This window comes from Eumetopias jubatus, unplaced genomic scaffold (genome assembly GCF_037043125.1).
Source record: "Eumetopias jubatus isolate StellerSeaLion01/CBP00866 unplaced genomic scaffold, mEumJub1_p1.0 scaffold_5, whole genome shotgun sequence".
NCBI lineage: Eukaryota > Metazoa > Chordata > Mammalia > Carnivora > Otariidae > Eumetopias > Eumetopias jubatus.
The window spans coordinates 117,646,658-117,674,004 of NW_028274811.1; the positions used below are offsets into that span (position 1 = coordinate 117,646,658).

General features: G+C 38.4%; 1 protein-coding gene across 3 annotated transcripts in view; it reads right to left on the reverse strand.

Moving 5' to 3' along the window:
- PARP8 (poly(ADP-ribose) polymerase family member 8) overlaps nucleotides 1-27,347 on the reverse strand; it is a 173,076-nt gene that overhangs the window by 109,018 nt on the left and 36,711 nt on the right. Inside the window, exon 1 of one of the 3 annotated variants that reach the window (XM_088023513.1) lies at nucleotides 10,586-10,653. The exons of the other annotated variants lie outside the window; for them this stretch is intronic. Coding sequence (XP_087879639.1) covers nucleotides 10,586-10,638 — 53 coding nt within the window. The 5' untranslated portion in view covers nucleotides 10,639-10,653. Of the gene's footprint in view, nucleotides 1-10,585; nucleotides 10,654-27,347 lie in introns of those variants that run through there. 3 annotated transcript variants of the gene reach the window in all.

Consider the following 27,347-nt stretch of genomic DNA (forward strand, 5'->3'; position numbering starts at 1 on the left):
GGTGGCTGTGGCAGTTTCTTAAAATAAGACAGCAATGATCCACCGCATTCGCGGCTTCTTCCTTTCACGAATGATTTCTCTGTAGATGAGATGCTGTATGATAGTCTTTTGTCAGCAGGAGAACTTCTCTCAAAATTGGAATCAATCCCCTCAAACCGTGCCACTGATTTACCAACTTAGTTTATGTGATCTTTTAAATCCTTGGCCGTCATTCCAACCATCTTTGCAGCATCTTCACCAGGAGCGGATTCCATCTCAGGAAACCACTTTCTTTGCTCATCCGTAAGAAGTCAGTCCTCATCGTGAAAGTTCTATGGCAAGACTGGCAGCAAGTCCATCACACGTGCAGGCTCCGCTTCTAATTCTGGTTCTCCTGCTGTTTCCACCACATCTGCAGTGACTTCCTCCATGGGAAGTTGGAACCCCTCAACGTCCTCCATCAGGGCTGGAATCACCTGCTTCCAAGCACCTGGCCATGCTGTCATGTTGACTTCTTCCCTGGAATCAGGAATGTCTTTAAAGGTCGCTACAATGCTGAATCCTTTCCAGAAGGTTTTCAGTTTCTTTTGCCCAGTTTCATCACAGAATCACTGTTTCTGGCAGCTAAGGCTTTACGAAATGTATTTCTTAAGTAATAAGACTTAAAGTTGAAATGACTCCAGCAGAAAAGATGCTGTGTTCGCAGGCATGAAAACAACATTCATCTTGTTGCGTGCCTCCATCAGAGGGGCTCTTTGGCAACCAGGTGCCCTGTCAATGAGCAGCAATATTTTGAAAGAAGTCGTTTTTTTTTTTTCTCTGAGGTCTCAACAGTAGGCTTAAAATATTCAGTAAACTATGTTGTAAACCGATGTGCAGTCATCCAGGCTTTATTGTTCCATTTGCAGAACACAGGCAGAGTAAGTTTAGCATCACTCTTAAGGGCCCCAGGATATTCAGAATAGTGGAACAGCACTGGCTTCAACTTAAAGTCACAAGCTGCGTTAATCCCCTCACAAGAGGGTCAGCTTGTCCTTGGAAACTGTGAATCCAGGCACTGACTTCTCCTGTGTAGCTATGAAAGTCCTAAATGGCTTCTTCTTCCAACATAAGGCTGTTTCATGCCCACTGAAAATCGGCCACTTAGTGTAGCCACGTTCTGACCTTGGCTAGATCTCCTGGGTAACCTACTGCAGCTTCCTCATCGGCACCTGCTGCTTTCTCCCTGCACTTTGACGTTACGAAGACGGCTTCTTCCCTGAAACCTCATGTCCCAATCTCTGCTAGCTTCAGACTCTGCTTCTGCAGCTTCCTCACCTTCCTGAGCCTTCACGGAATTGAACAGTTAGGTCTTTGCTGTGGATTAGGCTTTGGCTTAAGGGAATACTGTGGCTGGTTTGATCTTCTATCCAGACCACTCAAACTTTCTCTATAATCAGCAATAAAGCTGTTTCGCTTTCTTATCATTTGTGTGTTCACTGGAGTAGCACCCGAAATTTTCTTTAAGAACTTTTCCTTTCCATTTACAGCCTGGCTAATTAGTGGTGCAAAAGGCAAGCCTAGTTTTTGACCTACCTCGGCTTTCAACGTGTCTTTCTCACTAAGCTTAATGATTTCCAGCTTTTGATTTCAAGTGAGAGACGTGTGACTCTTCCATTCATTTAATCACTTAGAGACCATTGCAGGGTTATTAACTGGTCTAATTTTAATACTGTTGGGTCTCAGGGAATAGGGAGGCTGGAGGAGAGGGAGAGAGACCGGGAACAGTCAGTGAAGCAGTCAGAACACACACATTTATCCATAAAGTTCCCCATCTAATGGGCACAGTTCATGGCTCCTCAAAATAATTATAACAGTAGCATCAAAGATCACGGACCACAGATCACCATAACAAATATAACAATGAAAAAGTTTGAAACATTGCAAGAATTACCAAAATGAGACAGAGAGACCCAAAGTGAGCAAATGACATTGGGGAAATGATCCCGATGGGCTTAGTCAACACATAGGGTTGCCATAAACCTTCAATTTGTAAAAAATGAAATACCTGCAAAGCACAATAAAATGAGGCATGCCTATAATTTTAAAGATTTCAGTAATCCCAAAACTTTCATGAAAAACTGTTCAGTCCAGCTGTCCTTCCTCCTTCAAATATTACACTGAAACATTCATTATGAAAACTGTTAACATATTTTAATTGGACAGAATGAAAAAGGGAACAGCTTGGACATGAAAAATAAAAGCCGATTCATCTACTTAGTCACATTCCTTAATACTATTCCAAAGCGACAAAAGTTTTAGAGCATGATACGGATAAACAGAAAATAAGAAATATGTCAAAAAAAGAAAGAGTACATTATAAGAACTGCTTGGGGAAAAAAAGACCGAAAAATCAGCACACAGCTTTAGCAGTTTTATTTAATCATTACATGTTGCATACAAAGGCATGATTTCTTATCAACCAGTAAGAACTTTTCTTTTCACTATAGGGAAAACATTGTCTAGTAATTCACTCACTCTTGCTAAATAAGACCCTATTGCGTGGGGGAAAAAAATTCTAAAAAGTTACCAAGGAAGGAGAAAGATTCAGCCAGGAAATATTATCAATCTCATTCCCATATTAGTATAGGCTATTTCCACTATATTCCCCATCCACCTGAACTAATCAACTGCAGACAAAGGAAGGCAGAGAACAATACAATGGTTAAGAAGTCACAGGTACCTGACGTCAGGAATTCAGAGAAAACGGAAGGGAAGATTCAGTGAACTGAACAGTCTCTCAAGAACGTCAGTTCTGGGGGGCACCTGGCTGGGTCAGTGGGTAGAACATGTGACTCTTGATCGTGGGGTCTTTAGTTCAAACCCCACGTTGGGCATAGAGCTTACTTTAAAAAAAAAAAAAAGTCCTGTGCTCTGAGATAAATTACTGAATGAGTGGAACATAACACAAGCCACAATTAGCTTAATGCTTCTGAAACTGCTGGCCAATTTTCCATATTTCAATAAGTCATCTATGGGCGCCTGGGTGGCTCAGTCATTCAGCATCTGCCTTCAGCTCAGGTCATGACCTCAGGGGTCCTGGGATCGAGCCCTGCATCTGGCTCCCTGCTTGGCGGGAAGCCTGCTTCTCCCTCTCCCACTCCCCCTGCCTGTGTTCCCTCTCTCACTGTGTCTCTCTCTGTCAAATAAATAAATAAAATCTTTAAAAAAAAACGTAAAAAAAATAAGTCAGTCATCCATCAGGGTAGGACTGCATGACAAAAGCTAACACGACCTCTGCCAAATAAATACATACATACATACATACATACATAAAATTTTAAACAGTTAAGTCTCCTGCACCCACTAGTGTTTAAATGGCATGTTTTCTGAAACCCAGGAGGCACCCACTGCTACAGTCTCCTAACAAAAACTACAGTAAGAAAGACAGACTTCTCTTAAGAGCACGACAACTGCTATTGAAAAGTTTTGCACAGCGAGATATTAAAGGACTGGAAGGATTTTATTCCAACTCAAAAATGTTTCATACATAATCCCTGAGGAAGGTAAAAAACCAATTATTTTTACCTCTTATGAATCACTTTGTTAGATCACTAGATTGCTCTTCTCCCCACAAGCAGCGGAGGACACAAAAGATGTGTTAGAGCAAGGAAAAAGGAGTGCCATTATTGGCTGTGCAAATTGTGCGCTGCAAAAGGGCTCCAGGCTACGGGCTCCCAAGAGAGCCATTATCCAGCCTGTACTCTGTCTGCCCAGTAAGACTTGCACCGCAGCACTGCTCAGCTAGGATGGAGGGAGCCCGTTTTCTCATTATCAAAGATCCATGTCAAATAGCCAGGCTGAGGGGGAGGCAAAGAAGAAAGATGATCTCAAAAGCATGGTCTGTTTCAAGGAAATACAGACCTTCGTGGTGTCAGGGGTTATTGATCCAATATTTATTCGTACGCTTTTCTATAGAAATCTGATATTTACCTCGGAACATGCCTCCCCCAAGTCAAGACTATCTGCTCCAGTTTCCCCTGCATCCAGGAATTATGATATGATCACATTCTGGTCAATATGGTATACATGAAAGCATCCTGTAGCAGATCCTGGGATCCTCCTCTAAAAGGCAGCTGGTAACTGTACCTTTACTGCTGTCTTTCTCCATTCTTCCTCCTTGTCAGGAACAGGAATACCACACCTTGGTCCATAAGGAAGGGATGAGAGGAAAGGGCCTGGGTCCCAGAGCAGGCCACCCCGAAAGACCTACATGGCAAGGAAAAAACTTCCCACTTAAGCCAACGGTATTATAAGCTTTTTGTTAATTGCAGCCAAATTACTACGTGAAGACCCTGGAGCTTGAGGAACTGAAAACAGGGGAGCAAGAGGGACCCAAAACACACAACTTCCCTTGACACATGGCCTAGATCCCTACTGAATGAATGCAAACCACTGCCCGAGTTAGACCCTGACAGTGAAACTGTGAAATTGTAAAATTGTGCAAAAATTCATTGAGTTTTACCAAAGTTCTTACGGATGGTCAAGCTCCCAGATTTTAAAATTAATTTTAATTGGTCACAGCTGTATGATTCCTCGATGATGATACCCTCAATTTCTCAACAACTTCCCATGGGAAATCAGCCTGTTTGTCATCAACAAATTCCCCTCACCTCTTGAATCGTTTCCATCCGCATCCAAACACACTCTGGTATAATCTACTTGTAATTCTTCCAAGCTACCATAGTTCTGTCCTGTTAATACAATCAACAACCTCCATGACCCCAAGGCCAACGATCACTTCTATCACAGCTGAACTCTCATTAGCACTGGACAGTTAATGATGTTCTCTTTCTTGCAACACTTTCTTTCTTGGCTTCCATGACACCATACTCTTTCAGTTTCTAGGTCTATGCTCCTGCCTTTAGTTTCAGTTGCTTAACCCATCGCCTTGCTTGACCTCTAAATTATGCAATGTTCCTGCAACCTCTTCTCTATCTGCATAAATGTTACATCATCTGTTCCTGGGCTTAGATATCACCTCTATTTCAACAAACCTCAAATCCCTTCTTCTTACTCTGACTTCCCACATGAACTCCAGGTAAAAATCGAACTTCCTATCTGAGCTAGCTGTTCATTCCCTATTCTACTACTCCCAAACCGGCTCCTTCCTAGACTTCTCTATCTTTACCATCGAAATACTTGCTCAGGCCAAAAACTATGCAATCGGGATTACTCCTTTCCTTCCCTCACCCGCCCCCATATCTGACACCACTTTTGGAAACTATCCACTGCTCTGCATTTCCTCGTCTTTAACCCCAAGGCAAGCCACATCAGCTTTCCCCTGAACCTCAGTAATGCCTCGATCCCATCTTCCAAAATAGCCATTGTGTGCAGAGAGGCCAAAGTGATCTATTTATAAATTAATATAACTTATTTATATATTTACGAATTTTGTAACTTTCCTGCTTAAAACCCTCCAATGACCTCCTGTGTAGTTAGAATAAAATTCAAATTTCTTAAAATGCCCAACATGATCATACCCTGCCTACTTTGCCTTGTTCACTACTGTTAACACAGCGCTGAGAACAGTGGCTGACACACAGTGGGTGTGCAATCACTATTTGTCAAATGAACCTATAATGTAATAAATATAAAACGCATGGTAAACTTACAATATATTTATTCAAACACACCTTACATTCACTAGTAGTAAGAAACTAAACACTGTATCAAACTCCTTTAATCTGAGAATCTCAGTGTTGCAGAGGCATCAGTTCACTTAATCATCAAACTCTTTGATGAGCAAGTAAAGAACCATGATATTCACTGTATTGACACAACTATTAAATTGGAACTATCCTACAAACAATGAATCATGGAACACTACATCAAAAACTAATGATGTAATGTATGGTGATTAACATAACAATAAGAAATTTTTTAAAAAGAAATAAAAACTAGGCAAAGTAGAAAGAAAAAAAAAATTGGAACTATCCTGGGGCGCCTGGGTGGCTCAGCCATTTAGCCTCTGCCTTCGGCTCAGGTCATGATCCCAGAGTCCTGGGATCGAGCCCCACATCGGGCTCCTTTCTCAGCAGGAAGCCTGCTTCTCCCTCTCCTACTCCCTCTGCTTGTGTTCCTGCTCTCGCTGTCTCTCTCTCTGTCAAAAAATAAATAAAAATCTTTAAAAAAATAATAAAAATAAATAAAAATAAATAAATAATAAATAAATCAGAACTATCCTACATCATGTAATTATTATCTCTCTTAGAAAGCTCTGTACAACATCATCAAGCCAGCTTCCTTTCTAATTTGACAGAATTCTAATGTAAGGAATAACAGCTTCTTCTTTTCTTCAAAAAAGGCTCCGACTTGACAATTCTCAGCCTCCACGTGGAAACACAAGAGTCTCATATAGCCATTTTGAAGCACAGCAAAGATGAGGCAAGAATTACTCATTTTAGTAAGGCATAATAAATTTGAGATTCTTGCTACAATGTCAGTTTCATTCATTCATGTACTTTCACAAGTGGGAGTTAAAAGAGGAATGGTAGAATTACAAGTAGAAAGCTGGGAACCAAAAACTTACAATAGAGATCTAATATAGTATTCATCTATAAAGAGCAGATGAAAAAGCCTGAATTCTTCTTGTACATTACAGGAGAATGAGAAAGCAGCTCTGTACCTATCCGTGCTGTGATAACCTAATAGTTAAAATTTCCAGCTACATGCAGGCACAGGAATTTGCTACGGTATGTCAAAAGGTAAACATGCTATGTATTTTAATTTAAATACTAGCTTTTTAAAAATATTATCTTTTTTTTTTTTTTTTAGATTTTATTTATTTATTTGAGAGGGAGAGAGAGCACGAGAGGGGGGAGGGTCAGAGGGAGAAGCAGACTCCCTGCTGAGCAGGGAGCCCGATGCGGGACTCGATCCCGGGACTCCAGGATCATGATCTGAGCTGAAGGCAGTTGCTTAACCAACTGAGCCACCCAGGCGCCCCTAAAAATATTATCTTAATTAACACTTACTTGTTCCCCGTGTTACTGTTGCCTGTAACGCAGTGGTCTGAATAATCGTTTAAAAAGAAACATTTGGGGAGCACCTGGGTGGCACACTCTGTTAAGCGTCTGACTCTTGGTTTCAGCTCAGGGTTGTGAGCTCGAGCCGAGGGTCATGAGATAGAGCTGAGTGGTGTGGGGCCCCGCAGCAGCTCTGCAATCAGTGCGGAGTCCACTTAAGACTCTTTCTCCCTCTTCCCCTGCCCCTCCCCCACCCTGTGCTCACTCTCAGGCTCTCTCTCTAATAAATAAATAAAATCCTTAAAAAAGAAAAATTTTTAAATTTTGATAATCATATTATCTTTTCCCTAACAAATGACCACTTTGGTAATCTTTATTTGCAATATTTCGTTTTAAGAAAAGGTTTTTATGAATATGAGGACACTGATGTACACACACCCAAATAGGTGTGAATTGCAATTTCCTTTCCTCCCCCAAAATGGGGAAGGAGTTCATGGAAGTATGAGTAAATTCTTAGAAAATTCATAAAAAAATAAGAGAATGCATAAAAATTTGTCCAAAATTATGAAATTTATCCATTGTGACTATTTTGGCAGGGTGTGGAGGAGCATTTTGTCTCCTTCCTACTGCTCCACCATTAAGATAATATAGAGTTAATTTTACTTGAACTAAAAAAAAAAAAAAAAGATTATATGAAAAGATTACTAAAGAGAACAAAAACTGTGGGTGCTTTTCATAAAGACCACGTGCTAGTCTTGGCTGAATTTATGCTACTGTTTGCAGTCTTTTGAGGGTACTGAAATGAGAGGAGGCACTGCCATCGGTCAAAAATTAATATGCTGCTTGGGTTAAACGTGGCTGGCTGACCACTGATTTTGGTTTCCTGACAAACCCTTACCAAAAGAAGAGCAAACGGTGGGGGGGGAATGACATAAATTCATGAGGACAGGAAGAAAAGGGGAGCCATCAGTGGAAAGAAAATTTCCAACACTTTCAAAAAAAGAAAAGGGGCCAGAACAGTGTTAAGTAATTTTAGAGAGTAGAAACTCTGGTGGTGGACTACCTGTAAGAATGTATCTCAAGGAGAAGAGAGGCAGTTTGCCACCTTAAGACATTGGATAGGTTCAGAACTTGAGCCACAGTAAGCTGGAGGGAGGCTAAAATCAATGGGCTGCAGACTACACAGAACTGAAGGCCCAGGTCCTTCCCTGGTGACTCCTATCAGTCTACACACCCTGCTCATATCCCACAACCTCTAAAAACCTTGCCAGGAACTTCACTACCCAGGGCTCATTTCTTCCTTTGTAAAAAATCTATTATTTGTTTTCTATTGCTGCTCTAACAAATTACCACAAACTCAACGGCTTAAACTTACACAAATTTATTATTATCTTGTAGTCCTGGATGACACAATTCCAACATGGGTGTGACCAAGCCAAAATGAGGTTGTCAGCAGGGCCACATTCCCCTCAAAGGCTTGAGAGGAAAACTAGGTCTCTGCATTTCCAGCTTCTAGAGGCTGCCTACATTCCTTGGCTCATATGGTTTTCCTCCATCTTCACGGTAAACAGCACAGAGTCTGCAAATCTCAGACTCTCCCCATCTGCTGCCTTTATTACATCTGCTACTCTGACTCGTCTCCTGCCTCTTATAAGGATCCTTGTAATTACCCTGGGCTCACCATGGCAATCCAGGATAATCTCCCCATCTCAAAATCTCAGTTTAATCATATTGGCAAATGCCTTTGTATCATGCAAGGGAACATATTCACTGGTCCAACAATGAGGATGTGGACGTGTGGTGGCTGTTACACTGTCTACCAAATTACCTTGTCAGATTATTGAAAAGATTGAGATTGTCCACATAACAATAATAGCTGAAGTTTAATGAGCATTGAAGATATGCCAAGCACTTCTCTTAATCCCTTAGAGATTTAACTCATTGCAACCTCACAACAGCCCTATGACATACAAACTACCATCACCCCCATTTTATGGGGGTGATGAGAAAAATACAGCACAATTACTACACCTGAAGTCACATACCATGTATCTGACAGAAGGGGGATTCAAAATCCAATCCTCACCCTCTTAACCACTCTGGTGGTAAACACTGAGTAAATTTTAGTTGTTGTTATTACTATTATATCACTGTACCAAATTTATTACATAAATCTCATGCCATGAACATAAAAACAAAATAAAGATCAAGCCCAATATTAACATTAAAACTTCTTTAAAAACATTTTATGTGCCTCTCACTTTCCCATTTTAAATATTCCTTATACCAACTTTTTTTTTTTTTAAGTAGGCCCCAACAAGGGGCTCAAACTCACAGCCCTGAGATCAAGACCTGAGCCGAGATCAAGAGTCAGAGCCACCCAGGCACCCCTAAAGATTCCTCATAGCACTATAAAAGCTTCCCTTCTCCTCCTCCCTACCAGCTCTATAAGTGGTTCCCACCCCACAAGGTCCCATGGTTCCTCGCACTTGTCTGTACTGTCGCTTGTAACATTATTACATATTTTAACGTCTGCCTCTTTCTCTGGCCCTTGACCTGTGAGTGTCTTGAGGACTGGGACTTCTCCAGACTCAAGGGGGCCAGTAGAGCCTGGTCCACAGGGCTTATTGAGTGAGTGAGTGAAGAAATAATCAACTGCAGTAATTAAAAAACCTGGTAGATTGTTTGGCCAAGAATCTTTAACAAATGCTACCCATTTTGTACACTTCTTAAAATATCTCCATATATTAACATAAAATCAATATGAATCTGAATAGATTCCAAAATGTTCCTGTTTATTTTGTTTCTGCAATCAACAATAATCAGAGAATGAAAAACATGAACATTTTGTTTTTTTATAGGTGCTTTTCAAGTCAGTATATATTCACTGTGGAGAAACAGAAAACCTTTTCCAAAAGTTCTTTTCTTTTAATAAAATGCCAAATATCTATTTCTGAATACAGCTCAGGGATAAGTCTACAAAATGTTAATAAATAGCCAAAGGTCAGCATACATTGTTTGTTCTTATTGCTTTGGACATAACATAATTTAGTTTTTGCCATTCCACTTTGTAATCTACTTCAAACCATCCTGAACAAAGTGAAGATTAATACAACTTTAAACTGATAAAGAAGAAAATCATACTGTACCATAAATATTTGTCAGAGATGGAAGAAATAATGAGATCCTTCGGGAAGTAGATAAATCAATTTTGCAAAAAACCCTTTAGATTTTTATTTCTCCAAAGGTTTATCATTATTGCAACAATGCTAGACAAATAACCTGGTTATCATTTACTCCACTGGCTTTAACGCCAAAAGAGGGTTAACAAGTGTATTAATAATCACTATGGAAAATGGAAATAAAAGATAAAGCAGTAATATGTTTCACCAATGATGCAAGTGTCAAAAATCCAAACCGAATGAACTTTAAAAAATAAGACCTTGATTTTAAGTACAGAAACGCATGCTGAAGTATAGCTGTTGGAATAAGGGTGAGGTACTCCACGACTGTTTAATTGTTTAATTCAGCAGGTCAACAATGTCATCAAGGACTCAGATTTTTCCCATCTTTGCTCTCTTAGGATATACCAGTCTCACCTCTGGGTTAACTTCTTGTGTGGTTCACAGGGTAGCTGCTGCAGTCCCAACATGACATCCAGACATGAGGCTTCCTGTGTGTGCTTCTTTCTTTAAGAGCATGGAATGAAGAATTCCTCAAATCAGTGAGATCATATGATACATGTCTTTCTCTGATTGACTTATTTCGCTCAGCATAATACCCTCCAGTTCCATCCATGTCGTTGCAAATGGCAAGATTTCATTCCTTTTGATGGCTGCATAATATTCCATTGTACATATATGTACCACATCTTCTTTATCCATTCATCTGGTGATGGACATCTTGGCTCTTTCCATAGTTTGGCTATTGTGGACATTGCTGCTATAAACACTGGGGTGCACGTACCCCTTCGGATCACTACATTTGTATCTTTGGGGTAAATACCCAGTAGTGCAATTGCTGGGTCGTAGGGTAGCTCTGTTTTCAACTTTTTGAGGAACCTCCATACTGTTTTCCAGAGTGGCTGCACCAGCTTGCATTCCCACCAACAGTGTAGGAGGGTTCCCCTTTCTCTGCATCCTCGCCAACATCTGTCATTTCCTGACTTGTTAATTTTAGCCATTCTGACTGGTGTGAGGTGGTATCTCATCGAGGTTTTGATTTGGATTTTCCTGATGCCACGCGATAAAGAAGGCACATATTGAATGGAGCACTGGGTGTTATACACAATGAATCATGGAACACTACATCAAAAACTAATGATGTAATGTATGGTGATTAACATAACATAATAAAATTTAAAAAAAATTAAAAAAAAAAAGAGCATGGGAGTCGGTTCCAGAAGTCTCGCAGCAGCAAACTCGTACTTTAGAGGCCAGATGTGTGTCCCACAGCCAGCCCTGAATCGATCAGGACAGGGAGGAAGGGGAAGGTGGGCGACTGGCACAAGGCACATGATTGGGTTAAACTAATTTGCTTTCCCCCCTGGCCTGGGAAGGAGGTCAACTCATTTTCACTAAGGGTCATTTCACAAACAAAACTGGTTTTCTCTTTGCATGGAGAAAGAAGTGGGAATCGATGTCTTATAAACAATAATGTTTAAAACATGAGAAACAAATGGTGTAAGAAGAGTCAGCGCTATTACAGGTCCAAGTAGGAAGTTCTGAGGAGGTAAGATAAGGGAACAAATGTTCATATACACATAAATACAGCTCTGTTCACAAGAGAAGGAATTAACGTGCCATTTTATAGATGATCAATAACAAGAAACCATTCACTTTCTAAAAAGTAGCTAACATACTAACATACGCTGATGCTAGGAAACATTCAAATATCTGAGTGTATACAAACACACACATATGAATGTGTGTATATGAATATATAAAATAGAGATAGAAAGGAGATAAGAGACAGAGACAGATACACCAAAGCTAGGTAGTCATTCAAACCAGAACCTCTCAGGTACAATAATTTTTCATCAAATAGGTAAGGTTACAAACATGGAAACAAAACTATGTTGTTTCAAAAGTCAGTGGCAGGGACGCCTGGGTGGCTCAGTTGGTTAAGCGTCTGCCTTCGGCTCAGGTCATGATCCCAGGGTCCTGAGATCGAGTCCCACATCGGGCTCCTTGCTGAGCAAGGAGCCTGCTTCTCCCTCTGCCTGCCTCTGTCTCTCTTTCTCTGATAAATAAATAAATTCTTTAAAAAAAAAAAAGTCAGTGGCAGAGTTACACTGCTAAATCTATTACACTTAAATACTGACACTCTGAAAAAGATGAAATCCAAGAATATTTGCACCATAAAGGAACACACACACACACACAAGTTGTTCCTTATCTTTCTCTAAAAAGTTTCCTACCAGAACAAAAGAGCAGTTACAAAAATGAGAATTAGCAGGACTCAGTAAGAACTGGATACCATTGGGTGTTGAACCCATTCTAATCTCTGATTCTTCTAAATAGAAAGATTTTCTTTTTAAAAAGATATAAATAAGCATCATGTGAGTACTTCTCTATCACTACTGTGGATAAAGTTCTAATGCACCAACAACCACAGCCTCATAAATCATCCCAAAATAGATAAAAATCAGTAGAATAGAGAATCTAAGCAAAGATTCATGTAATTACAAAAAAAATTTTTTTTCAATTTATACTTCAGGTTGAACCAAACCTGCAAATAGGTCTCCCTTTGAAAACAGTAGCAGAAATGTGCATATAAGTGATGAGGTGATGGAAGGTGCTCATTTTATCGCCTTTAAATAACAGAAAGGAGTATTTTAGGGGTAATGATGTAATGGAATGAAAATATAATACTGAACCCCAGAAAATTATTAATGTGACTTCTCCCCCATTGCCATCTTTTTTCTAGCCAAAATCTGCACACAGCTTGTCTCTGGTTGAAGGGTCATTAAGTTCATGTCACCAACATCCATGAATATATATTATCATTATCGTGTATCTCTCTCTCTCTCTCTCTCTCTCTCTCTCTCTCTCTCTCTCCTTCCCCTCCTCCCACATACACATTCATACACACACCCTTCCTTATCAATCCATCCACTCATCTTTGACTCTTGGTCTGTCTACGTTTTTCTCTTTTGGTCTCTTGGTCTTCCCATCTCTCACATTTTTCCCTTTCTTTCCTTTATATTTTCCACAGTAGTAGGGCACAATGACACTGGGCATTCTTTCTGGGAGGAGTAAACTTCTGGATGAGTCCTGAGATGAAACAGTCCTCTCAGCCGTGTGGGGACTGCACTCTGGCGTTTCAGGGATTACTACTGTCCCCCGCTATGATGCCAGCTTATATGATCAGTGTATTTTACCCACTGCCTTACTCTTAAACATCAACAGGCAGGGAAAGATCACTAGATATTTGAGAGAAGCCTCCAGCACAAACAAAAAAAGAAACCTGGAGAAAACACAAACAATGAAGGAAGGAAACTAAGTTTATATAGAGAAATACAGATATTGAATACAGATGGTACCCAACTTAGAATGGTTCTACTTGTAATTATTTTTACTTTGCAATGGTGCAAAAGCGATAAGCATTCAGTAGAAACCATACTTGGAATTTTGAACATGGATCCAATAAATTACAGAAAATATTCAAAACTTTACCATAAAATAGAGCTTTGTGTTAGATTGACTGCCCAGCTGTAGGCTAGTGCAAGTATTCTGAGCACATTTAAGGTGGCCTAGGCTAAGTTAATGATGTTCAGCAGGTTACGTGTATTAAATGCATTTTCTTTTTTTTTTTAAGATTTTATTTATTAATTTGAGAAAGAGATTGAGTGAGAAAGAGTGAGCGAGAAAGAGTATAAGTGGCAGAGGGAAAGGGAGTGGGAGAAGCAAGCTCCCCACTGAGCAGGGAGCTCAATGCGGGGCTCAATCCCAGAACCCTGGGATCATGACCTGAGCCAAAGGCAGATGCTTAACTAACCGAGCCACCCAGGCACCCCTTAAATGCATTTTCAACTTAACAATATTTTCAATTTGTGATGGATTTACCAGGACATAATCCCACTGTAAACTGAGTATGATCTGTGCATAAAACAAGAACAAACATTAAGTGTTTTCAAAAGGAAAAAAATTAAAAATTAAGAAAGAACCCTGGAAATAAAAAATACACTGGCAATTAAAAATTCAACAAAGGAGTTGGAAGATAAAATTAAGGAAACCTTGAAAAAGCAGAATAAAGAGATAAAGACATGGAAAATATGAAAATAAAGATAAGAAACATAGAGGATCATTATAGGAAGTTGAAGAGTAGACCCCAAAAAAGGAGTTGAAGGAGGTGAAGAAACACTATCAAAGATATACTACAAGAAAATTTCCTAGAAGGACAGGAGCCTCTACACTAAAAAGATTTATGAATGCCAAGTCTAAGAGTTTTTTTTAATAAAGTTTATTCCTAACCACATCATTGTGAAATTTCAGAACTTGAAGGATAAAGAAAGCTCCGAAAAGCTTCCAGAGAGATACAAAGACAGGTTACATAAAAAGGAATTACAATCAGAAAGATACTGGATTACTCAAAAGCACTGGATACTATATAAGACTATGGGGCAATGTCTTCAAAATTATGAGGAACAACGAGTTCTAACTCAAAATTCCATACTTTCTCTATCATTTAAAACGAGGATCAAATCAAGTTATTTTAGACATGCCCAAACTCAAACAAAAAATGACCTTTAACACAACTTTTCTTTGGCAACCAGAAGAGTATATGTCTTAAAAAAAAAAAAAAAAAAGGACGATAACATATCAAACCTACAGAGAATATGGGTCAGAGTCAAGAAAAAAGGACTCAAGAAAAGACTCCAGGATAGGTCAGGAAGTGGGAAGGGATAAGTCTCTGATAATTTATTTGATAAGTTTAACCATTTGGGAAAATTATTGAAAGCCATGACAAATGTTCTAAGATTTTTTTAAAAAAAATAATTGATATCTAGTCAAATAAAAGCTAATGAAAAAAACTCATAGGCAATTTTTAACTCTAGGGAAAATAAAAAGTTGTAGAAGGAAAAACATATAGTTATAATGGTATAGTCACTATAAATGTAATGTTAATTACTGATGCAACCAAAAATTGTGAAATGGCTATATTGAGAGATTATGGGAAAAGAAGATACAAGAGAGATAAATACTAATATAACATGCATTCAACAGAAACTGTCTAAAATTGTTAAGTCAATAAAGAGCAGTTAAAGTGTATTATTTTAAAATATGGTAAGTACATTGATTATAAACTCACACTGATTTTGTAATTATACATGTGTTTGCTTCAACAAATACAGAATTAAAAAAAAAAAGAAAACTCCCCACTGATAAAGAAAAGGAGGTATGAACAAAGAAAAACAGGATAAGACCAGCATTCATTCAAATCCAAAAGAAACAGTCAATATAGTCAGTTTTCAAAAGAAAATCTTGGCAAGTAGTATGGTCTTTACACTTGGCTATTTTTCCCTGAAAAGCAGCAGAACATGTCCCCTCATCAATCAGTCACTCTCCTTCTCCCTGGAATATCTCTTCGGAATACATTCCAAAGATCAAGTCTTGAAATCATTCAAATATTATATTCAGACATTAAGAGGTTAGATCTTGACGAATTTTAATCAGGAATTTTAATCAAACCTTCAGAAATTGCTGCATTGTCTCTGAGAAAAAATTATGCATTCTAACTAGCTGTTAAGTCTTTTTAATTGTTCCTGTGAAATGAGTATTAAAAAATCTAAATTTAAAAACATCTGCAAAATACAAAAACACCCTCAGCAAATTAGCAAATGAGCAACAACTATAACTTCTATGTATCAAAGAAAGTTCCTTTCCTGCAGGATCTGGACCATGGGAGGTAAATACTGATTAATCATATATTTATGTTAATCGAATGATGAATCATGTACTCTAAAGAACTATGCTTACATGATATATAAACAATTTACACTGATGCATGGTTGACAAGTGTCTGATTTATTAAATCAATAAATGCTCTTATAAATGTGTATAAAAAGATTTTATATATCAGTTCACAAAGAACATACTGATTTAGTGAACTACATAAATATATGCAAATCTAACACTTAGACAAGACTACCCAATAAAAAAGTAGCTATATAGATTTTTGTGTAAATTATGAAACCCTTGAGTAACGATTTCATAAGCAAGATATATGCATTCCAGTATATGGAAACTGCAGAAATCAATCACTCCATGCTACTAGCGTCACAATGGACTATAAAAAATGAATTAGGAAATGTTCAGATTAACCAAATTTTATTTAAATAAAAGCACTCTGAAAGCATGAGGTGTTTGACAAAACAAAAAGTATTAATGCTGTTCTTTTTCTTATTAGTAGTAATAATTATTGCCTCCATTTAAATATTTGTGCTTGTGTGAGTTTATTATAACAAGTTATTATTTCTATGTAGAAATTAGAGAGGTTAGACCCAAGATCATGAAGATCCTAGATTCAACCCAAAACTTTTAGACTCAAAACCCTGGTCTTAACCACTAAAATTATTAAGCAGGCTTGTTTCTGGCATTGACCCTCACAAGAAGTTTACAATCAAAAGGCTCCAGGGGTAACCAAATGGAATAGGAAGACGATTACATGATTTTTCAGGTAAATGAAAATTGATACCAGACATGAAAAGTTTTGGATCCCATAAACCAACTATTCAGAACACACAGTTTCTAAAAATATTTAAGGAAAATATTTTTAAAAAACCAATAAAAGATACACAAAAGAATATAAAACTTCACAGAAACAAAGTTCTAAACTTTCAATACATTTAAAAAATGTTCCAACTCATCAATAATCAGTAGATGCAAATTAAAATAATGGGATATGATTTAACACTATAATATTGGTATGAACTTTAAAATGTAACAAAAACTACTGGCAAGAATCGGGGAAATGGTGACTTTCATTCTCCCTGAAACATAAAATGATACAATTTAGAAAGCAATTTTGAATATCAGCGTATCTTAATCCAACAATTCCACTTTTAAAATATACCCAAGAGAGAATCTCGTTCAAGTATATATAAAGAGACATAAAAAGATGCTCAATACAATTAATACCTATACTAACTTGAAATAAACACATAATAGTGGAATACAATAATTCCACTACAATGAAACTGATATCAGATCATCCAAGGGTTTAAAAGTGAATATATATCATGTTTTATGGAAAAGATACATTTCTGGCATGCTGTATTCAAAATATGTGTGTAGGGGCACTGGGAGGTTCAGATGGTTGGGCGTCTGCCTTCAGCTCAGGTCATGATCTCCAGGTGCTAGGATCGAACCCCACGTCAGGGTCCCCCTCAGCGGGGAGTCTGCTTCTCCCTCTCCCTCTGCTCCTCCCCCTGCTCAGGCTCTCTCTGTATCTCTCTGTCTCAAATGAATAAAATCTTTAAAAATATATATGTGTGTAAAGTGAATAATTCAGGGTCTTCATTTTGAACATAAAATTATTTACTTATGATTTTCTTCAAATTACACACTTCTTCAGTACTTTGAAACACATCCAATATTAAAGAATTCTTTTACATATATATGCGGTGGAGACACCATAATATGACTAACAACCCAAACCTATCTGGGTTCTTGAAAGAAGAAAGATTGTAAGTCAAAACTAAAAATCAAGAAGTTAAAGGTTAAAGACACTTTTTGGGCCCAAACCACAAATAAGTACATCTTGAAGATTTAAAATTCAGTGAATCTTAAAAATTTAAACATTCCAAAAATATCTAACCTAAACTCCCACCAACTTCCTCCCAATCCTCTTTTCATAATCTAACAGAGCACTTCACTTATCACTTATATTTCCCAAACATACAAGCTCTTCAGTTCCCAGTGCCTTTGTAAACGCTCTTCACTTTTCCTAAAATGTTTTTATCTAATCCTCCTGATTGGGTCTACCCACTTCTTCTTCCAGAATCTTCTTCCTTCAAGAACTTTCCCAAACTTCTGACATTTACCAACAACCTGCAGACTTCCTGTCTGGATGCTAGCTTCTCCATGCTTCTATTTCAGTAATTACTACCCTATCTTATAGCTATGTGTTTACCTGTTGGTTTTCTTTAACTGGATCATCCGTTACTCAAAAGCAAAGACGCTGTGTCTATTTATCCTTGAAATCACCATTACCTAGAGAATTGGACTTAGCAGATACATAACGTGTTGGCTAAATAAATGAGTATCATGCTTAATGAATGCAAAGGGGTGGGAATAAATGTGTGGTTTTAGGAAATTTAAACTAGTCACCTTCCTAGATAATGGTGAAATCATAAATATAAGTTTACCCACAGGGGTTTATAATAGGGATGTGAGTTAATTTATTATTATCATCATCATCATCATTATCATTACTGTTGTTACCATTATTACCTCTGGTTTGAATAATCACCCTATTTCAATTTGAAATTATTGTAACACCTACATGAGCAAGCTGTTCTGACCATCAGCAATCTAAAGAGTTATAACAATAACCTTGATTCATGAACACTATGACCCTTCACCTCTCAAAGATCCTATTCAACTCAAGCTGACCAATATCATCCAGCTCTTACTGTGACAATCATATTGTAGAGCAGGGAGGAACATTAGCTCTGCAGCCAGTCTGAAAGTTCAAATCCCCATCTGCCACTTCCTACTTATGTTACCTAGGACAAGTCACTTGATCTCTCTATGTCCCAGTTTCCTAATCCATAAAATAGATGTAACAGTGATGCCTAATTTAACAGACTGTATTAAGTATTACATGAATTAATACAGAAAAAATATTTAGAATGGTGCCCAACATACAGTAGGTGTTCATCAACCATTATATATCATCACATTTATACTGTCTACCTGTAAAGTGTGAATTATGTATTTTACGTTACCAGTAACACTTGTCATGAAACATACTAAAATGTCTATATAAGAGGCAATGTCAGTTGCCTATATATAGTGTCCTTTCTTCCTTCCTGAAAAAAAAAAGTCCTAATTTCTTTCAAGTATCCACTTCTCTTGCTTCCAAGACTTAGAGTAAGATGGCCCCAACCTTAGCTCCAAATTGGCCTAATAAGAATGAAAGAAAGAATTTGAATTCCTGACTTACATGACGGACTTCCCCTCACTCTTTCCACTGAATCTGAATAAGCAAGCAAGCAAAATACCAGTTGTTAATGGCAGCCATCCTGAAAGCCAGAGGAAAACCTGCCTTAGGATGAAGCCTATATAACCAGTTCCTTGATGACATCACTTAGCCCCTGCCGGCGGCTTCCTGCAGTTCCCGTCTTGCATAATAAATTTCCTTCATTTTTAAGCCAGTTTGAGTCCCAGCATTTTGTTATTTGCTGTCAAAATATCATAAATGAAGCAGAAAAGCAGTGTGTCTGGCACTTCTTTGTAACAAAGGTAACCTGGCTGAGACAAGGATATCATCCCTGACATGATCACAGTAGACTACCACTCCAGTAAAGAACATACTTTGTTTAGGGTTAAATCCCCATATGCTGCCCACAGTGTTGCAATTATAAAATACTGTATCAATCAAAGACTTGCTTAGCCCCAAGAATTGGTAAAAGGTGAAAGATGTATACAATCTGAAGAGAAACCAGAGTATTCTTAGCCCCAAGAATTAGGAAATAGTTCGCTGACATCTCACCACTGATGGAGAAACTGTCGATCCCCAGCCACCACTATCAAAAAAAGTACTTTGTAAATCCTAATATTATGCTGCTCAGGGCTGGCTAGAGTTGTTTATTACACCAATCCCAACAAATGTATAGTGCACATTCGTTTTAGTTATTGCCATAATACTTAACATGTCACGAAAATGGTGACCAAATATACTCTGACACTTTAGAGAGGTTCTCACACTTTAATCCTCTCAGGATTCCCCTAGGATTCAAGTTAAAATACAGGTTTCCAGGCATCACACCCAGCAAACGGGATTCAACTGCTCTGAAGTGGGACTTAGAAATCCACATTTTGCATGCACTTCAATAATTCTGATGCAACCAAACACTGGACCACATTTTAAGACCCACTGCCTGAGACCAAATTAAAATATATATGAAGGAAATCAGACACCTGGCAACACATTACAAGGTACCTTATGATGACACTCAAGTCCTAGCTCAGTCCTGCGGACTCTTTATAAACACACGCATTTTCAGTTCCTCTGCTAGTTATCTCCGTATCGCTTAGATCTTTTTTTTAAATTTTTATTGTTATGTTAATCACCATACATTACATCATTAGTTTTTGATGTAGTGTTCCATGATTTATTGTTTGTGTATAACACCCTGTGCTCCATGCGGAATGTGCCCTCTTTAATACCCATCACCAGGCTAACCCATCCCCCCACCCCCTCCCCTCTAGAACCCTCAGTTTGTTTTTCAGAGTCCGTCGTCTCTCATGGTTCGTCTCCCCCTCCGATTTCACCCCCTTCATCGTATCACTTAGATCTTATTTTATCACCTACACATTGTTTACACTGTATCTACAGAAACTCTTTTATTTTTATTTTTCAATTGGTTTGCACCTTGGTGCCTTGAAATAATATACCTAGATCATTCCTTAGTCCATCAGTTTCTGTCAGTAATCCGACTCCCTGCTACCCTTCACAGCTGAGCCAGATATTACAGAAAATAGTCCCTAGATGTTAGGACAAAAGGTATCACCCTATGTTCTTTTCATCTTTTACTTCTAAAATCACATTCTCCTGAGCCATGCTGACAGAGAGCAACTAACTGTCTTAATCAGTGAACAATTTCTGAAAGTAATAAAAGTACTTGCTTTAAAAACTTCATTTTCAATAATTTATCTCTATGTAATTTCATTTCCAATTTTTATATGCTTTATTGCAGCTCTCCGATTTTAAAAAGAAAATGAGCCCAGTTAACTAAAAATAAGTCAGTCATCTTTTATCAAATTAGTATTTTTCTTTTCTCACTTGTGTGACACATTAGGAAATGGCAATTAAAAGAGAAGCAAGCTAATTAGCTACCGTGGCTGCTTTCCTATAATCAAGTGAGGCACGAAGATGCAGAAAAACTACATCTCACTCACATGTAGAAAAACCCTTGATTTACTCTGGAGTCTGGAAACTCATCAAAGCATAACACAAACCCAAAGCGAAGCTCCTCCACAGTACCAATCATGACAATAATTACAATTTTAAAGTATACATTTTTCAACGTTTAGAACAAAAATGTCCACCAAAACATTTTCCACCGTGTGTATTAGTGTCAATCCGCATTGAGGAGATAATCAGAATAGCAATAAAGGCACTGGTTCTGGCAGTTTGGAGTCTGTCTATTTGTAAATGTCATACCCAACCACCCCCTGTGCAGTATTCAAGCTTCTACTCGCTTTCTAAGGAAGCAAATTATTAATCATTAAGTAATCCTCAATTTAAAAATTACACTGCTCAAAAGTAATCTTGCAACTCTACGCACAGATCAGCAAATCCAGGCTTCCAAAAGCATTTTAAAAAAACCATTCTTCATGTTTATTTTAAAGCAGCACTGTCCAAAAATAATATATAACAAGCCACATATGTAATTTTAAATTGTCATGTTAAAAAGATAAAAAGGAAGATAAAAATCAATTTTTGGGCGCCTGGGTGACTCAGTTAAGCGTCTACCTTCGGCTCAGGTCATGATCCCAGAGTCCTGGGATCCAGTCCAGAGTTGGGCTCCCTGCTCAGCGGGGAGTCCGCTTCTCCCTCTGCCCCTGCCCCCACTCGTTCTCTCAATCACTCTCTATATCTCTTTCTCTCAAGTAAATAAATAAAATCTTTAAAAAATAAAAAAATAAATGATCAATTTTAATAATATATTCTATTTAGCCCCATATATCCAAAATAGTATCATTCCAGTATGTGATCAATATGAAGACTATTATACTATTATACTAAATTATACTAAGACTATTATACTAAATCTTTGAAATCTGGTGCATAGTTTATACTTAGAGCACATCTCAATTCAGTTACATTTCAAGTGCTCAAAAGCCACTTTTGGCTTATAGCTACCCTATCTTTTTTTTTTTTTTTTAAGATTTTATTTATTTATTTCAAAGAGGGAGAGAATAAGAGACAGAAAGCACGAGGGGGAAGGGGGTCAGAGGGAGAAGCAGACTCCCCGCCGAGCAGGGAGCCCGATGCGGGACTCGATCCCGGGACCCCAGGATCATGACCTGAGCCGAAGGCAGTCGCTTAACCAACTGAGCCACCCAGGCGCCCCATAGCTACCCTATCTTTAGAGGTGAGCATTTAGGGAGTAACAATTAAAATAAAGTAAATGACCATGTGCTCACTTAGGTATTAATACCTCAGTCAGGGTAGCTTTTCAAAGATGGTAGAAAAACAAACAGTATTTTCTGATTATGATCTGAAAAAAGACAGTTAAAATGGCCTTTTTTGGATAGTCAGTTCCCGATCAAAATCTACATACGCCAAGAGAATTACTGGGATATATAGACATAAGAGCTAGCCACAGGAGTCAATAAATATCAGCTCTCCCATCTAGAAGGAGAAGAACTTTGAGGTACCTTGAGTCTCAAAGGCTGAAGGAAGCCAGCCTCCTCAGCCTAAGGCAGATTTGACACCCTGTCTATGGAAGGCACCTACCTGTAAGACAACTTCTAGCTACAGGAAAGATTTAATGCAAGTAAAGAGGGCAAGTTAAATAAATGTTAAATAAAGTTCAAAATAACAAAATCAATCGTTTCAATATGTAATCAATTAAATCTTAAATTTTGCCTTATGGAGTGGTACTTTCTCCTTTTTTTATTTTTAAAGATTATTTATTTATTTGACAGAGAGAGACACAGCGAGAGAGGGAACACAAGCAGGGGGAGTGGGAGAGGGAGAAGCAGGCTTCCCGCGGAGCAGGGAGCCCGATGCGGGGCTCGATCCCAGGACCCTGGGATCATGACCTGAGCCGAAGGCAGACGCTTAATGACTGAGCCACCCAGGCGCCCCTGGAGTGGTACTTTCTCCTATAAATCATGTCTAGATATGGAAAGTTAACATTCAAAAACTGAATGTTCAGGGGCACCTGGCTGCCTCAGTCGGCAGAGCGGGGAGCTCTTGATCTTGGGGTTATTGAGTTTGAGCCCCATATTGGGCGTAGAGTTTACTTAAAAAAAAAAAAAGGCAAAGAATAAATGTTCAAGCTGTTATAAAATGAGGGGCCTGGGGGAACTTCAAGGATCTAACACAGAACCTTTCATACAAGAAAAGCAGAAGTTGCAAGATACTGAGGTATCAATCCATGGACATCAACAAGCTTACTATAAATTTGTTATTTGTTATTGAAAACGTATTGTGAGTGTATTTAAATTTACTCTTACCGTGACTACATTGTTATTTCTCACTGAGCTACATCAGTGATAAGGGTTGAAAACCCTAAGTGTTTTCGTTTTGTTTTTGTTTTTTTAGTAAAACATTTTTTATTTAAATTAAACTAATTAACATACAATGCCTAAGTATTTTAACCATACTGACTTTTGGTATATACTATCTTAGCAAGCACTGTATTTTACCTAGCAACATCCACATAACCAATGGGCTCCATACCTAAAAGTTAACACAGCCACTGCTGGAGAACATCCTTCAAATCTGACCCTTTTCATCTAAGTACCAGTGGATGTTCTACCTTCCTTCCTCTACTTCATTACTCCCACTTTACTCAAAAACCAAACTAATGCAAATGGCTTGATCTAGGTTTTTTTCTCAGATTTCAGTTACTAACGGAGCAAGTCTTCTCTATTTGTTGTCATGTCATGTCAAAGTAAGGTGTGGAGAAAAGAGTTGTAATGGAACAACCAAATTAATAATAATAAAAAAACTGGACAGCATGCACACAAGCAGAATGAAGACAATGCTATCAACAAGGTCATACTGTCTAAATAGTCAAGTGATGCTGAAAACGACAGAATTCTAAAGATGCTGTCCAAGGTAACAGTGTGTTTGACTCGGATGGCCATGGACGAGGTGCTATAAAATATAAGGCTTAGGCAGTTAGTAGGCTTTGACCTTCAGAATAAAATCTGGGGAAGCTGAAAATGAGTACAATATTACCTGGAAAGAAATTTCCTGAGCGTGAAATGCAAAACCAAATAAGCTTTTTCTTATTTTACTCTTCTACTAGTTTTTTCACACTAGTCTTCTGGCAATAAAGTCTAAGCTCTCTGCATAGCTTGCCACAGCCATAGTTTTATATTCACCAAGCCAATGAATATAAACAAGCAGATTATGATTTTAATTTACTCCCATCCTTTAATGGTTTCCAAGATGAAGGATTAAGAAATCTGAGTCCATTTATTCAGACTTGTTTTTTACAATAAGCAAAAAGACCAGTTTCTAAAAATTAAAAGGGGGGAGAAAAGGGCTTGTCTTTTAGATTTGTTTTCCCCGCCAAGAAAAATCACGTGCTGTGGAAAAAGTCCTGAAGTAAGAAAGTGTGTCTTGCACACCAAGTGCGGCCCCTGCATGGGCACAGGCTGTGTGAGGTGGGATCAGTTCTTTCTCTCAATCTCAGGTTCCCCATCTATGTGACACAGAAGATTGCTCCAGCTCGGACACCGAATCTGGGACATTTCTGGCTTCTCCCTAAGAACAAACTGGAATAGAAAAGGCAACAAACACCTTACCTCCTGAGCACTGCAAACTTTTTTTTAAGATTTTATTTATTTTACTTGAGAGAGAGAGGGAGAGAGTGTGTGCAGGTGCACCGGGGGGGGGGGGGGCAGGGGGGGGAGCCACAGGGCACACAGGGAGAGAGGAAATCCCAAGCAGACTCTGTGCTTGTGCCGAGTGCAGAGCGCAACGTGGGGCTCCATCCCACGACCCTGCGATCATGACCCAAGCCAAAACCAAGAGTTGGAGGCTTAACCCACTGAGTCACCCAGGCATGCCAGCACTGCAAACTTTCAAAGAGAAATGAGAGAAATGAAAAGCTGGAGCAGCACTTGGAACAATGAGGGATCTAGGGGTTATCTAGGCCAACAACATGAAAATATCTACCAAAAGCTCTTTTCTTTCTCTCTTTTTTTTTTTTTTAAATTCCAGTATTATATTTCAGTGTTACATTAGTTTCAGGTGTACCATATAGTGGTTCAATACATTGTTCAGTGCTCATCATCAGAGGTGTCCCCCTCACAGTTTCACCCTTCCCTCCATACCTCCCCTCTGCAACCACCTGTTTGTCTTCTGTATTTAATACCAAAGCTTTTTAAAAGTTTATTCTGTTAAATTCATTTTCTCTTCACTAAATGCTATGAAATTAGGATTTCCTTATATCACACTAATTACACAAAAAGTTCCTACGACACTTTGTCATGTTTATGTCATATAGTTTCCTAGTCTCATTTTCATTACATTTATGGTGTAATTGAGGTGTAAGATAAAGGAGGAAAATATTCCTTACAAAGTTTGAGTAGTTAAACAATAACAGGATTTTTGTTTTTTTGTTTTTAGAGAGAGAGAGAGAGAGAGAGAGCATGTGAGCAAGTGGGGGTGGGACAGAGGGAAAGGGAGAGACAGAATCCCAAGCACGCTCCACTCCCAGTGTGGAGCCCGACGTAGGGCTTGATCCCAGGACCCTGAGGTCATGACCTGAGCCGAAATCAAGAGTTGGCACTTCACCAACTGAGCCACCCAGGGGTCCCAACAATAACAGAATTGTTAAAAGAATGAAAGCTCAAAAACTGAAAATGTTAACTCAAAGTGTGTGAGACGTGTGTGTGTGTAACTGTCTGCAACATGTAAATGCCCAATAAATGTTAGCCATTTTTAATGTCACTGTTCTCTTTCTTGATACTTTTCTGAATTATAGTCAACTTTAAAAATCCAAGGTATCACTAAAGGCAATGCAGCTTCTCCTTCCTTTGAAATACTACTGTACATGTAAGTCAGTGTCACACAACACTCACCTTACTTACATCAAATTTCTTCATTAAACTAAGTTTTATCAACTCTGCCCCAATACAGTTTTCTGGAAAACAGGGATCTCCCTAACAATTATTATATCATATTTTTCACAAGAGCACTAGATATATTTCATTGGCTGTCTTTTGCCTGATTGCATAATGAAATCTAGCACATTCACTGTGCTAGCTGTCACATTCCCAGCAGCCAGCAAAGTGCCTGCCACGTTGTAGATGCTAATAAAAACTTCCAGAATCAATAAATTAGAGATGCAGTCCATTCTTCTTTTCTAGTAAGCCTTCCCCAAATGACAGTATTTTTCCTTAAGTAAATTAAAAACAAACTTCCATCCCTACATTAAGAATATTTTGAAAGTTCAAAGTCCTAAGGCAAAAAAATAAAAATAAATTTTTACCAAGAAAAAAGTCTTACGGCAAATATAAACTCGGCAAATGTAAAAACAAAAATTTATTAATGGCCTCCCATTTTTGACATAAAATCTTCAAAAGAAAATCTCCTAAGGTCTCCAGATGAATATCTTTTTAACGAGACAGTACTGCAATCTTGGAAGGGCCTATTATTCAAACACTAATGTCTGGCACAAAGACAAAGCCTCTCAAAGGCTTGCAACACCAGAACTGCTAGAGCAATGGGCCGAACATGCAGGTAAGTCATTCATGAAGATTCACCGGCGTCTCACGTGTGAAGAGCACCATGTGAGGTGCTATGCAAACCACCACAAAAATGAAATAGATGAGACAGGTTCTGTTCTTAAGACAGGGAAACTCTATGACCCCATGATAAATGGTGTGACAGATACCTAGTTTTTCAACCTCTCCTCCTTTCCCTTCGATCCAATAAAGATCAACAGAGGCGGGCGCCTGGGTGGCTCAGTTGGTTAAGCGACTGCCTTCGGCTCAGGTCATGATCCTGGAGTCCCAGGATCCCGTCCCGCATCAGGCTCCCTGCTCAGCAGGGAGTCTGCTTCTCCCTCTGACCCTCCCCCCTCTCACGCTCTCTATCTCATTCTCTCTCTCAAATAAATAAATCTTTAAAAAAAAAAGATCAACAGAGGAACAATAATTTCTATGAATAATTGAGTAGGCACTCATTTGCCATGTCGATAAGTTCACTATAATATAATCATTTATTCCTCCCACAACCTAGTGAAGAAAGTCACTGCTGCGATTATTTCATAGTCTAGATATGAGGCTGAGGAAAGGAAAGATTAGTAACAGGCAAAAGTCCGAAAGGTAGAAAAAGAGGAAGAAAGATTTTGAAATTTGGAAGCCAGGCATGAGTGAGTAATTCCAAAATCTTACTCTCTGACCATGTCTTTGTTTTACTTTCCCAATCCTAACAAGT